This window comes from Leptopilina boulardi, unplaced genomic scaffold (assembly GCF_019393585.1).
Source record: "Leptopilina boulardi isolate dan_hultmark-lab unplaced genomic scaffold, ZJU_Lbou_2.1 LbouV2_156, whole genome shotgun sequence".
Classification (NCBI taxonomy): domain Eukaryota; kingdom Metazoa; phylum Arthropoda; class Insecta; order Hymenoptera; family Figitidae; genus Leptopilina; species Leptopilina boulardi.
In genome coordinates, this window is record NW_026137703.1 from 330,952 (window position 1) to 347,079 (window position 16,128).

The 16,128-nt window shown below is 29.8% G+C and overlaps 1 protein-coding gene across 2 annotated transcripts in view; it reads left to right on the plus strand.

Annotated features, from left to right (window-relative positions):
• LOC127276932 (glutamate receptor ionotropic, kainate 2-like) overlaps positions 1-16,128 on the plus strand; it is a 588,544-nt gene that overhangs the window by 303,899 nt on the left and 268,517 nt on the right. For both annotated transcript variants that reach the window (XM_051297684.1, XM_051297685.1), the window contains exons 8-9: positions 1,629-1,827; positions 15,868-16,093. In XM_051297684.1, coding sequence (XP_051153641.1) covers positions 1,629-1,827; positions 15,868-16,093 — 425 coding nt within the window. The remainder of the gene's footprint in view (positions 1-1,628; positions 1,828-15,867; positions 16,094-16,128) is intronic.

The window sequence follows — 16,128 nt, forward strand, 5'->3', positions numbered from 1 at the left end:
TTGTTTTGTCGTCTTCGTGACGTCACTGGGCCAAGAATTTTCGTTTTTCACATTCTTTTTCAACAATTTTTGTTCAGATATGATTCAAAATTAGAATTTAAACATAAATTAAACATATGAATTAGAAAAAAATCTGAATTTTTTTTTTTTGCAACTTTTTGCAAAAAATATTTTTTTGCAAATTTTGCAACTTTTTGTTATTTTTCAGTAATTCACATGTAAAATGCATCCCAATTTCAAATCTCATCAAAAAATATTTATTTTTTTTAAAGTTATCGTTATTTCAAAATTTTTCACAAATCTTCTATTATATTAAAATGTTTGTTTTGTCGTCTTCGTGACGTCACTGGGCCAAGAATTTTCGTTTTTCACATTCTTTTTCAACAATTTTTGTTCAGATATGATTCAAAATTAGAATTTAAACATAAATTAAACATATGAATTAGAAAAAAATCTGAATTTTTTTTTTTTTGCAACTTTTTGCAAAAAATATTTTTTTGCAAATTTTGCAACTTTTTGTTATTTTTCAGTAATTCACATGTAAAATGCATCCCAATTTCAAATCTCATCAAAAAATATTTATTTTTTTTAAAGTTATCGTTATTTCAAAATTTTTCACAAATCTTCTATTATATTAAAATGTTTGTTTTGTCGTCTTCGTGACGTCACTGGGCCAAGAATTTTTGTTTTTCACATTCTTTTTCAACAATTTTTGTTCAGATATGATTCAAAATTAGAATTTAAACATAAATTAAACATATGAATTAGAAAAAAATCTGAATTTTTTTTTTTGCAACTTTTTGCAAAAAATATTTTTTTGCAAATTTTGCAACTTTTTTGTTATTTTTCAGTAATTCACATGTAAAATGCATCCCAATTTCAAATCTCATCAAAAAATATTTATTTTTTTTAAAGTTATCGTTATTTCAAAATTTTTCACAAATCTTCTATTATATTAAAATGTTTGTTTTGTCGTCTTCGTGACGTCACTGGGCCAAGAATTTTCGTTTTTCACATTCTTTTTCAACAATTTTTTTTCAGATCTTTTTAATATATTTCTTTCCTCTGTAAAAGTAGTTCATATTTTATGTCTATTTTCATTTTGAACTTTCATCGAAATTGTAATAGGAAATAAAATTTTTAAAATTTTGTTATATTTCAACCGTTTTATAGTCATAAAAAAAACTAATGTAGAACAAAACACAAATCATTATATTGATAAAAATAGATTATTTATTTATGAAAAGTATTAAAGATTTCTTAAAAATATAAAACTTAAAATTAATAATAAATTTATTATAATATTAATTTAAGAAATAGAGTAAATACATATGAATGAACTGAAATAAGTAAATAATAATGAGTACAATTTCAACCGAGCGAGCGTTAGCGAGAGAGGATATGACGCTAGTTTCCTATAATTTTTTAGGCTCATGATAATTGTCATTTATCTGAAGAAAAATAAGTATTATTGAGTTTGTCTTTAGTCCACTAACACCAATTTCATTCACATAACACGTCTGGCTTTTACGTTTATTTAATTTTATAATTTATAGTTCCATGACTAAACCTCAATTTAAATTACCTAGTTGTTCGAATTGATCCGCAGCATTTAATACCTTTTACAGAGCTATGTCAACGAGAATGGTTGCTGGAATGTGGTGGTTCTTCACATTAATAATGATATCATCTTATACTGCAAACTTAGCAGCATTTCTTACAGTTGAAAGGATGGATTCTCCAATTGAAAGTGCAGATGATCTTGCAAAGCAAACAAAGATAAAGTATGGTGCTGTTCAAGGAGGAAGTACTGCTACATTTTTCCGAGTAAATATTTAGTTCATCATAATATTCTTTGTTTGGAATTAGTAATGTACATGTACTTAATACTTGTTTTAATATAGAGTCAATTACTTAACCCTTTAAAGCCATCAATTTATTAATAATAATTTAAAGTAAAATTTTAAACAATTGCATTTTAAAAAACTGACTTTAGATTTGTAATCTGCGACCCTAAAAACCCCCGAGTAACAACTTTTAAATCAATTAAATTATTTTTTAAAAAAATCGTCCGCCGTATTGTATCCGCCATTTTGAATTTTTTAAAACTGATTCCAGATTTGTAATCAGCGACCCCAAAAACCCCTGAGTAACGATTTTCATGTAAATTGGTTTGATTTTTAAAATTGTCGTCCGCCATTTTAAATTTTTAAAAACGGACTTTACGGACTTTACGCACGTATAATTTAAATAAAATTAAATCTGCTCCAGTATCTACTAACAATGATGCTGTTACACTGGAGTCTCCCAAGAGAGGACTTCTGAAGAGAGGACTAAGTAGTGACGCGGCGCGGTAAGGAGTGAGGGGGGAAGAGATGGGCGGGATCAGAAAGAGGAACGTGAACTCAGGAGCGTTTGTTTTTAGTGTACCTTTCTCGCGCAGTGTTTTATGTATATAATAGAATGTATTCTGTTAAAAAAACACATCTCTGTGATACGATATACGGCCCTGGAGTGTTTACAATTTTCGGCGTCAAGGACGAATTCCGTAGAGAGGTCCAAGACTCTTCCTGTCCTCTCTTCGGAGACTCTAGTGTAGTTCCAAAAAACTGTTATTAGGAAGAATGATGAACATAAGGGTATGAATTATAAGAGACATATGCATTTGGAGGATAATGATTTAAGTGTTGAAAATATGATTGTTGCTAATTAGTAAATGGTTGAATGAGAATTTCTCGAATAATGTTACGCATCCAGTTTTATGATACTGATGTCGGGCTTCAAATTCCAAAGCAATTTTTAATGCTTTTTTAATTATTTTAGAATTTCTAGCTTCTATCATACTAGATATACCATCTAGTAAACCTCGGGTGAATGCTTTTAATGTACAATCAACTAAAGGTTTCATCATAGCATTTGATCTATCGGCTCCATATTTATCTTCCAGAGCGGCCTTGGCCCCTGACATCAAAAGTATCTATAAACTAGAGTAATGATTAAAAATTTTATTTATTTATTCGTTAATAATGTCAAATGAAAATGGTAGTCCTAATACTCCTCCAATATTAGAATTACTCTTACAATTAATAGTTTGAGATTCTAAGGCCGTACAATTAAGGGATTTACATAGGTCAAAAAGGACAAAAAATGTATGTATTTTTATAATTTTGTTTCATATAATAAATAATTTTATTTAAGCACTTAGTTACATTAAAGTACACTATAAAATAAGTAAGTTATAAAATTTTTGTTAATAAATATTAGAAATTAAGCCAATGACAACAGGTTTTTGAGACCTCTTCTAAAATAAGTGATTTTGCGGTAGTCACGATATGTCTGCCGTCCTAACAAGAGTAGCAGTAGATTAGCATTCTTGTTGGGGCGGCAGATCTAATGACTGCTTCATAAAAAATTAGTCAAGTGATGATCAATTTTTTAATTTTTAAATGTGTAAGTTTAATGAAAAAACACGATATTTCAACGCATTTTGAGTTTTTTCAATAACCTCATATTTAAACTAATTTTAGTGCAATTTGCTATATTTTTCTATAACTCTACTAGTGAAATTACATAATTATACTCATTTCTAGCTCACTAGCTCTAAAACTTTAAAGATTAAGAGGACACATACTGTTTTTTTAAGGAATTTCGAGTTTTTGTAGCTAAACAATATTTAAGTCAATTTCAAAGGTGTTGGCTATATTTTTCGTGAAATTTCCACGTGAAATTAAATATGTGTACCAAGTTTGAGCTCCATCGGTTCAAATTGCTAGGTTTTAGGGGGGACATGATTTTGAGGACGAACATGAGTGAAACCATAAGGGTTCCATCACGGTCCATTGTGTGATCGGAACCCTAAAAACCAAATATTTTCTAGTAATAGATGAATATTAGGACGTTTCACCGAAAACTTTTTTTTCGATTTTCTTAACCCTTAACCCGAATTTAGAATCCTCTTGACCCACAAAATATGTTAGATTTTTTTCACATTTTGCTTCCTCGTGGAGGAAGCTTTGTAGTCCTTTCGTTTATAAAATTTTTAAAAATGATGAAAACAAATTGTCTTCTTTATAGAAACATGTTATGTGAGATCCTGATCAACTGTCCATATGTATATGTGTGTATGTGCGTGTGGTTTTTTTGTGAACACGATATCTTTAACACGTTACGTACAAGCGCTATATTTATGCCCGTAGCGCGAGAAACACATGGTTGTTCGTACTCATAGGCACGAAAATCCTTATATGTGTGTGTGTAACCGTAGCTATCCAACACATGCTGTACCCACAGCGCGAGATATTTTATTAAGGTTCTGTCTTTCTTCCTCTTTTTTTCCTTTAATTCTTATTAATTATTATTATTTGTGAAAATTTTCCTTAACAATTTAATATTTTTTAATAACAATATTTATCTTTTAAATTCGGAAAAATATCATCGGTTCAAAATTTGTTATATTCGAAACTCTGCCACAATGGTTGCTCATGCATTTTGTACAAGGTTTTTAAAAGTTATAACTTGTCATTTAGATTTAAAATAAATATTTATTAAGATCTTGATCGAGTCCGGGAAAACTCAATAGATGACAGATTACAAAGGCGATCAGATTTATTTTATTTTAATTATTTTGAGCGCCTGGCATCGGCAGAGAAAAGAGTTTACCTGAAGCCATAATTATTGAGGAATTACATTTAATAATATTAAATAATATTAATTCTGTAGGGAATGAGTTCGAGAGTTGACATTTATTAAACAAACAATAGTTAACATTTCACACAATAAAATTTATTAAAGTAAAAAAAGATTTTATACATTGTTGTTCTTTAGCAAGAATCGCTGAAGAATTTAAGAGTTTATTTATATTTTATTTTGAATTAGAAAATCAATGACATAATTGACTCACCGCCATTTTAATAAGTAAGATATTTTTAATCCTTTTACTATTTTATTTAATAATAGTTGTCAACAGTTTGGATAACATTATGTTTATCTTAATATATTTCAATTATTATTATACTAGCTGTCTACGCGCGCGTAAATTTAATAATAAAACATTCTTTACAATAATTGTTAAAGTAAAATTGTGTGAATATAGAAATTAATAAATAAATAGTAATATAGTAAAAAATTTCATTGAAACATTCATATTTTCAAAGTTTGAATTCATTTCATGTCACATATTTGTAATTTCTACAAAAACTGTAAAGAATTTTTCTTGTTTTTATTTGAAAAAATTTAGAATAAATTTATAATTTAAAAAACAATTGTTAAACAAGACAGAATTTTAAAAAAGTATGTAAACATTACTTAAAATTGTTAGGTATACAATAAAAAGAGAACAAAATTTCGAAAACATTTTCAACTTTCGTATTCTGAATTAATTATATAAAACGAATTTTTCTATAATGATTGTAGAATATCGTTTTAGATATGTTACCTAACAGAGTAACAACACAGATCTAGAACTAAACGAAGACAAAGTTCTGTAATCTTTGCGATTAAAATATTCTAAAATAATTACAGAACATTTGTTACAGAAAAATTCCAGAACAAAATTTCAGAACTTTTCTGTAACATAATTGTAACGTTCTAGAACTCTGTTACTCCTTTGTTTTAGAATAGTTGCATAACTTTATTGGTACAAATATTCTAGAACTATGTTCTTTTCATATTATAAAATAACTAGCTAAAAGAAACGCGCGTAAACGCGCGTGGTATCTGTAATTTTTTATGATAAATTAAAAACTTATTTTTATTTGACGAAAAGTTATTGGAATTTTGATCTCACAAAATTAATAATGTTATTTTTGAAATCGTTACTGTATTACTATTTCAACATTATGGTGTTATAATAATATAATACCTATTATTGCACAATCAATATGACCTTTAAATTTTGTACTTAAATAAAGATTATATGCTACGATCGTCGAATTGTTAGCAATATATTTAATTGACCCATCTCAGGATCCATGCAGGGTGAATTCCTATTTTGTTTACCACAAGGCCCATGAACTTAAAATCGCTTTATAATGTTAAAAAGTACTGGATTCTTCATTTCGTCTGTGATTTCAGCACATATCATTTTATTTAAAGTTTTTGAATCGCAAATTTGTGCACGTAAAAATATAATTAAACGCATATGTGTCAATCCCCGCTTTTTTCTTCTCTATGAAAGACTATACATATAAAATTGTAAATGAATAAAATTACAATTACCTTGAGTATGCTTAAGGTTAACAGTCCATCCAGGATCACCATAAGGAAACATTGTAGGATATGTCATGGTATCAAAATTTTCAATAACAATAAGACTCGAAATTATTTTCTCATTATTTTCTGTTGTGCATACTGAATTTATATCAACATGTAAATACCTCCTCAATTTCTGTAGATAATTTCTTTATCTTACATGACAAATTTTTTTCTTTGGGTATTTACTTTTCATTCTCAGTTTCAGTAGACAGAACTCTGTTGTCATTTTTACTGGCAAAAGTCTTACAAAAATATGAAAGGTTTCGACCACCATTTTGAAGTTCTTTAGCTCGATTTATGGAAAGACAATTCCAATCATTCTCTACAAATCGGAATCCTAATATTAGACATTCCAACTGCCGGAAAATGATTTAATTAATTGTTTTCAAAAAATATTATCAAATGCTTGCTCATTATATTATTATCAGTTTCATAAATTAATCTTTTAATTTACACTGTTAACCAATACAGATGTTGCAAATGCTATTTCATGTACAGAACAATTAACTGTACCAATCGGTTGTTGATCAAGAGCTTCAAAAACTACTGTTGGTTGAAAAGGGAACAATGTAATTAAATATTATACATGGAAGAACATTCAAACACGCTGCAAGACTTTCAAAAATATAAAGTTTTATTCCATCGTAATAGATACAAATCCAATAACCAAAATTGTATTACCACTAACAACTATTTGAATATGTTTAACTTCTTCTTTAATTGAAAAAATTAAATGAACTATTTGTAAATTCAAAGTACTTTTCATAATGAAAAAATAATTTGTATCTTTTCTCAATCATTTTTAAAATTTATACCTATGCATATAATTTAAATTTTCATTTACATACTAAATAATTTTAAAATCTTTATTACTTAAAATAAAATACTCTTTTATGTGTGACATGGTAACCTTCTTCAAATTTCAAGCTCCTGGTAAAGTCACTTTTCAAAACAAATCTTCCATTTCAGTTTCCTGCTTTAGAAAATTTATTTGGGTGATTCTCTCAAAAAGGACTAATGACTAAAGGAAAATTTCAAAAAAATTTTATAAGTGCGAGGTACACTCGCTTTCCTAGGGTTCCGTTCTCGATTATTTAAATATTTATATATGTTTAAATAAAATAATTTTCCTGTAAATGTTAATATTCAAAAGTTTTATAATTTTGGTACAATAAACCTATACGATGTGTTTTAAACCAATTTAACCCAAAGGTGCTGACACCAAAGATTTTCTTCTTGATTTTGATTCTCCAATATAACGACATGGTTACAGCTCGGACGCGGCTGGTAAGATGAGGGACACCACTTCCCCTTACAGGACAGTAATTAAACGATCATCGCCCATCTTAAATAAACCCTGAACCGAAGGCTGTTTTCGACGAAACAAATTGTAGGTAGAAACCCTCGAGAACCCTCATTATCAAAGCAAAGATGTATATGTATATAATCTAATAAGAACGAGAAATATCAAGTGCTAAGAAAATGTGAATGAATAAAGGAATGAATACAAAGATTATTATAATATAATTGTGGAATGTGTTCATTGGGCAGTTATCTTTTTCTTTTAAAATACAAAAATACATAATTGTACTGAATAATTATAATTCGAATACTTTTGGAATTTTTTGGATGTATACATATATCACGTTTCATGGGAGGTTCGCCATCTTCGCTAACAAATACAGCAGCTACTTCATTACAATGCGGAATATTTAAGGTTTTATTATTTAATAATTTATCACGTTTAATCCACATTTCAATATCTCTTACAGGCGTCTCTATTAAAGCCGCTCACTTTTCTTCTTCAATCTCAAAAGATCGCATCATTCTAAATGCTTCAGCATATGGATTAATTTTTCGAAGTAAAATATCTAATTTCGAAAATAATTTTGGCAAACATTTATTATTATATTTATTATTTAACCTTTCCTGAACAACTTCACGTGTATCAATTATATACAACTGACCGAATCTACGTCTATCATCTTGATTTGGATGAAGAGAATATGTATTATGATAGATCTGACCGTGTATACGAAAAAACATAAGGTGACTTCCCTTTTGGAACATCTAATTGAGCTCCCATACTCGCAAAAGCTAACGCGTTATTATACGAACGTATATTCTCTTTAAAGTTTTTGCTTTCACAGGTGGAGTCATAGAACGATTTAATTAATTCATCAGGATAAGCAGTTAAATCATCTAACTTTACTTTACCCTTATGACAACAATTACTAAATTCTTTATCTGACGGCTGTTCACACAAGAAGTTTAACGAAATTACAATGCTTACATTTAACGTTCATCAAACCTAAATAATTTTGTGAAATTATATTTTCATTAAATTCATTAACAGCAATAATAGCTTAATATTATTTATTAATATTTTTACTCTCATCTATATCATCATTGTTAATATTAGAAAAATTAGAAGAATTTGTTTTGTCATAACGGAGTTCATTTACTCGATTTTTATAAAGACAATTCCAATCATATTCAACAAATAAATGCCTATTATCTAATGTCTTTATAGAAGGAAAGGGACTTAAATGATTACTTCTAAACATAAAAACTAAATGATTTCTCATTTGACTGAGAACGAAATCAAGATTATTTGGATCTAAATTGAAGAATATACATGTTGCAATTGCTATTGCAAATAAACGACAATCAATACCATTCGGTTGTTGATGCACTGTTGCAAAAACTACTGGAGGTTGTTAAGGATATAATCTACTTAAATATTTCATATTTTGATCCTCATTTAAACAACCTAAATTAAGACTATCATAAATATAAAGTCTTGCTCCATTGTAATAAGTCCATATCCAATGACCAGCAACACAAGAACTACTAAAAAGTATTATTGAATATGCTTTTGATTTTTTTTAATAGAACAAATTTGAACAAGCATATTTAAATACAAGATACTTTGCATGTTGAAAATAGAATTAGATTCTCTTCTCAACAATTTTTCAAATTCATAAATATGATTATCATTTAGAATTTCTCCTTCTTCATCAATAATTTTAAAATCTGCGTCACTTAAATTAATATAACTTTCTTTTTGTAACATGATTTTCTTAATGCAATTTACAGATGTAACTTTGACAACTTACCCCACAAAAACCCTCTTCTGTATAATTCACCCTAAAATAGTATTACAAATTTTAAAATATTTTAATTTAATGGTGCTTAAATTTATTGATATTTTAAATAGCCTTATGTTATGTAATCTGATTCTTATTCGTCATTATCTTGACATAATTCTTATGTGGTTTGAAAGACATTTAATCTAAGAATTTTTTATTACCCCCTAACAGCAAAGGGATTTTAATAATATCCTATAGACGTCCTACCCGCATCCGGAAATTTGTATATCTGAAGGATGTCCTTAAGATATCTACGGATATACCTGAGACATCCTAGGGATGTTAAACTTTCCGGTGATTCCCAGGACATTCCTAAGATATCTTGAATATCCAAATGGTATTGGGCGATCACACGTTAAGTGATCAAGGTTCAAAATAATAAAAATATAAAAATAAATATAAGAAATAAAAGAAATAACCGCTTCCATGGCAATAGTTACTTACTATGACAATAGTTAGCATAGCAAAAGTTACTATGGCAACAGTTACTATGGCAATAGTTGGTATGGCAATAGTTGGTATGGCAAAAGTTGGTATGGCAATAGTTGGTATGGCAATATTTGGTATGGCAATAGTTGGTATGGCAATATTTGGTATGACAATATTTGGTATGGCAATAGTTGGTATGGCAATAGTTGGTATGGCAATAGTTGGTATGGCAATAGTTGCTATGGCAATAGTTGGTATGGCAATAGTTGGTATGGCAATAGTTGGCATGGCAATAGTTGGTATGGCAATAGTTGGTATGGCAATAGTTGCTATGGCAATAGTTGGTATGGCAATAGTTGGTATGGCAATAGTTGGTATGGCAATAGTTGCTATGGCAATAGTTGCTATGGCAATAGTTGCTATGGCAATAGTTGCTATGGCAATAGTTGCTATGGCAATAGTTGCTATGGCAATAGTTGCTATGGCAATAGTTGCTATGGCAATAGTTGGTATGGCAATAGTTGGTATGGCAATAGTTGGTATGGCAATAGTTGGTATGGCAATAGTTGGTATGGCAATAGTTGGTTGGGCAATAGTTGGTATGGCAATAGTTGCTATGGCAATAGTTGCTATGGCAATAGTTGCTATGGCAATAGTTGCTATGGCAATAGTTGCTATGGCAATAGTTGCTATGGCAATAGTTGCTATGGCAATAGTTGCTATGGCAATAGTTGCTATGGCAATAGTTGCTATGGCAATAGTTGCTATGGCAATAGTCGCTATGGCAATAGTCGCTATGGCAATAGTTGCTATGGCAATAGTTGCTATGGCAATAGTTGCTATGGCAATAGTTGCTATGGCAATAGTTGCTATGGCAATAGTTGCTATGGCAATAGTTGCTATGGCAATAGTTGCTATGGCAATAGTTGCTATGGCAATAGTTGCTATGGCAATAGTTGCTATGGCAATAGTTGCTATGGCAATAGTTGCTATGGCAATAGTTGCTATGGCAATAGTTGCTATGGCAATAGTTGCTATGGCAATAGTTGCTATGGCAATAGTTGCTATGGCAATAGTTGCTATGGCAATAGTTGCTATGGCAATAGTTGCTATGGCAATAGTTGCTATGGCAATAGTTGCTATGGCAATAGTTGCTTTGGCAATAGTTGCTATGGCAATAGTTGCTATGGCAATAGTTGCTATGGCAATAGTTGCTATGGCAATAGTTGCTATGGCAATAGTTGCTATGGCAATAGTTGCTATGGCAATAGTTGCTATGGCAATAGTTGCTATGGCAATAGTTGCTATGGCAATAGTTGCTATGGCAATAGTCGCTATGGCAATAGTCGCTATGGCAATAGTCGCTATGGCAATAGTCGCTATGGCAATAGTCGCTATGGCAATAGTCGCTATGGCAATAGTCGCTATGGCAATAGTCGCTATGGCAATAGTCGCTATGGCAATAGTCGCTATGGCAATAGTCGCTATGGCAATAGTCGCTATGGCAATAGTCGCTATGGCAATAGTCGCTATGGCAATAGTCGCTATGGCAATAGTCGCTATGGCAATAGTCGCTATGGCAATAGTCGCTATGGCAATAGTCGCTATGGCAATAGTTGCTATGGCAATAGTCGCTATGGCAATAGTCGCTATGGCAATAGTTGCTATGGCAATAGTTGCTATGCCAATAGTCGCTATGGCAATAGTCGCTATGGCAATAGTTGCTATGGCAATAGTTGCTATGGCAATAGTTGCTATGGCAATAGTTGCTATGGCAATAGTTGGTATGGCAATAGTTGCTATGGCAATAGTTGCTATGGCAATAGTTGGTATGGCAATAGTTGGTATGGCAATAGTTGGTATGGCAATAGTTGGTATGGCAATAGTTGGTATGGCAATAGTTGCTATGGCAATAGTTGCTATGGCAATAGTTGCTATGGCAATAGTTGCTATGGCAATAGTTGCTATGGCAATAGTTGCTATGGCAATAGTTGATTTCTAAAGCAACTGTTGCTATGACAGTGGTCAATATTACCATATGGAGGACATTTTTTAATATTTAAATTATAAAAATAGATGGATTCATGCGATTATAAAGAAAAGAATTTCTTAAGCAATATATTTATTATATTTCAAAGTTTTTTGTCTTATTATGCTTCTTTTTCCTTAAATAGTTTGATAAAAAAAGAGTACTTACTTTTACAGATGAAAATAAGTTTTTTCTTCTTATAATCACTTGAACACTACCGCATATTAAATAAATGCACACTTTTTTTAATTAATAATTATTAAACTGAATAAAATTATTTCTAACTAATTATTATCAAGTAAAAATATTGAAAATGAATTGGACATGCGCTATGTAAACCAATAAGAAAATCATTTTCCTTTTTGTTTGTATATTGAAGTAGAGAGAAGGGAGAATTTAAAAATTTTATTGGTTTACACTTCTCTTTCTCTATCTCTCTCTTACTTTTGTCTCTTTTGTTGACACCATAAAGGAGAGCTAAATATCCCACTCTTCAAATGTGGGCTGACAAAATGGTTTCCGCTTCTCCCACTCTTTTTCTTCCTCTCTCTCTCTCTCTCTCTCTCTCTCTCTCTCTCTCTCTCTCTTTCTAGTTGACACCATAAGGAAGGGATACATATCACACACTTCAAATGCGGTGAGAAAGAATTTTATATAGTAATACATGCGGACAGACAAAATATATATAGAACATGTGGGACAGACAGCCACCTGAAATTATTATAGTATGTAATTATATATTTCTATTAACCTTCGCAAACCACGGCGTCTAAAACGTGAAGGTCGATCAATTGCTAATTGCTCGGTCTTCTTCCTGACTCGACACTGGAATGCGCAATAGCGACCCCGTCGATAAGTGTGAGATCAAGAATCTATCAGGTATCGGATCGGGTTGCGATCTTGCCGGCGCCGTTTACAATGCAGCGCGGTTAATCTTGGAACAATTAGAAGATGTGCCTATTGGAGCAGTGCAAAATATAGTAATTAAATAGATAAAATTATATAATAACATAATTTTATGATGGATCTAAAGATTATGGATTCGGCTGCATCTCGATCCTCAAACCGCTTTTAAAACTCTACTCGCTCCTTCTGAGAGTTTATTGGTTTGCCTATGAGCGCCAATGTGGCTGCATCAGTCAAGCTGAAAATAAATTAATCTCGGCAGTCAAAGTTCTTCTATCAAATATAAGAGTTACTCTTGGATCCTTGAGGTATTTATCTGTAATATTTTGCTAATTTGAGTTTAAGATAGTTTACAATATATTGTTTTATTCCCCTTTTTATTTGATTACAATATATTTTATAAAGGGGGCTTCACGTTTCTCCACCATGGCCGAGGAAGCTAATAGTTGATCATAATTGCAACGTTACAGAGTATAGATTTTGAACATTGACGCAATGTTTCTCGTGGCATCTGTAACATTTTCAATGCTATCAATCGCTACATCCGTTAATATTTTGTTGAGAACATTGCCGCAAGGTCTAATCGACAGAAGACGCCCAGGAAGGCAAAACAAAAACGGGATTACTTTCGCTCTTTCCCCTTAATTATTTTTAAAATATACATGTTACCAAATGAAAAATTTAAAAGAAAAACAACTAATCACAATTTTAATCATTATACATAAAATTTAGATACTAAATTTGTATTTATTAAAAGCAATCAATGCAGTAACATATATAAATTAAATTGAGATTAATTTCTGTCTTACCTTCTGAACCTTTCATACTTTAATTTAAAAATAACTGTTGAGAACAACGTACGTAACATTCCTTTCATTGAAACGAATCGATTGGTAAATATAAAGTATAGATTTGATTTAAATGACATTAAATGAAAAATGGGTCTCCTTTACGTTTAAAGTTACTTTATTTTAATTTAATGCCTCTTAAAATATGTAATTCTTCTTTAGAATTTTTTAATAGACATTATATTTTAATTAGGTAACAAACTGTTGTTAGATTTGTTGTGTTTGTTTAAAATGAGGGTTCGTCCATAAATTACGTCACACATTTTTAACCCTTTTTAATCCCCCCACCCCATGTCACACACTATTGCGTACATTAGCGCCATTTTTTTTATGGTTGTCACAAATTTACTGACCCCCCTTCCCCTTACAGTGTGACGTAATTCAGCACTAATGTTCAAATTTTTATTATATCAAAAATATTCAATAAAAACTAATTTTGATTTAACATAATTATTAAAATAAACGTTTAGTCAAGGTAACACACTTACTCAACATAACTCAAAATTTGTTTAGAGCTAAGGTCACTTTCACTGTAATGAATAACATGTATTGTATATGTTTAAAATTTAAAAAATTCAAGAAAAAATTGTTTTTCAAAATAATAAATGAAGATTATTTAATTATTTTTAATAAAAACACGCTGTAAACATATACAGCAAGTATAATCAAAAGAATAACTTTGAATAAAAATATAAGATTATAATATAATATATAATATATTTATATTATATTTAAAATTAAATGTTTTATATTAATAGTCAAAGTTTTTTTTCGATTATATATAATTTTCTTCTACCAAATAAAGGTATATTGCCTATTTAAACATTTTTAAAAAGAAATACTTATTTTAAGAGGTTTTAAACTCTATTAAAAATCTCTGTACAAGATCTTGTACAAGAAAATGTACATGTTTAGCAGCTAAAGTTGTGTCTGTTCTGGTAAGAACATGTATTAGATCTTTTACAAGATCTTACACAAGATTTTGTACAAATAAATATATTTAATATTTGTATACAAGAAAATTTACATGTTCTTGTAAAAGTTTATTTATGTACTCACCCGTAGGGCTAAACTATGTGCAAGTTACAGTCCCATCTGACCAACTTTTTTCACATAGTACGCTACAGAAATTTTATCCCATAATTAAATTTAAGATTTACACACTTTACTGATCATTGTCTGTCATTTAAATATTAATCATAATTTTTTAAACTCTTTTTGATCCATTTTTCACTATATACGTGAAGAAGGATCCCTATTGTAAATTCCCATATGAGAGCCCGTATAAGATCACTTATGGTTTCCCATATGAGATACTACATGTGATCTTACGAGAATCCTATATGGACACTTATGAGAAAAATCTCATGAGTGTCCTTATAGGATTCTATAGGAGATCTTATATAGTGTCCCACATGGGAATATGTAGTGGTTATTTTTTTTTTAAATATGAGACATATTTTAGGTTTTAAACATAAAATATTTTTGTTTCATATAAAAGGAACTCAAAATTTTGTCAGATTTTGCGTATCTCTTACCATTTTTGAGATATTCACAAATTTTATTTTTCAAATTTCGACCACAAATGGGATCCTATATTTAATCCGATATGAACACTGATGAGATTCTTCTTACGAGATGTTCTTATAAGATTTCGCATAGAATCTTATATAAGAAACCATAAGCGATTTTATAAAGAATCTCATATGGGAATTAACAGTAGGGATGTGAATATTAATTATTTTAAATAATTTGAATTGTATAACATAATACCATTTCAATGAACCCAAGAACGTTAAAAAATATTAATTTTTGCTATTGAAATACAAAAATAGTAAAAACACAGAAAATTACGGGTTTTCTTAGATATCTAATTGGAAAGTGAACGTATTCTCTTTCTCAAGGTGACATTTCTGTTAAAAAATTTTATTTTGTAGAAATAAAAAGGAAAAATTTTAGTTTTGATATTTTTTAATGTTTAAACCTCGAAAAGGCAAAGAAAACATCTATCAGAAAATGATTTACAAATTCTTTATGCTCAGTGCAGAACAAAAACTTTACTGTACAAAATTATTTAATATGATACAAGGTTTCAAATAATACCCTAGGTTTTCAATATATTGAATTTAAAAATGTTAAAATGAGTGATAACACTTCCTACCTTAATACCTTATGTCAATTTATAAACATAAAAAGCATATCTACCCCATTTTAAAATAGTACTTCACACTAAATAATACATATTATTCAGGATTCCAATTTTTCAACGTACCAACGAATGTGGTCCTTTATGGATTCAGCATCTGTATTTACTACAAGTAATGTAGAAGGTGTTAACAAAGTTGTGAAAGAAAAGGGAAGTTACGCTTTTTTAATGGAATCCACATCAATAGAATACGTAATTGAGAGAAACTGTGAACTGACGCAAGTTGGGGGATTGTTGGACTCAAAAGGATATGGCATTGCCATGCCCCCAAGTATGTTAAAAAAATTTTAAATATTTTTTCTCAAA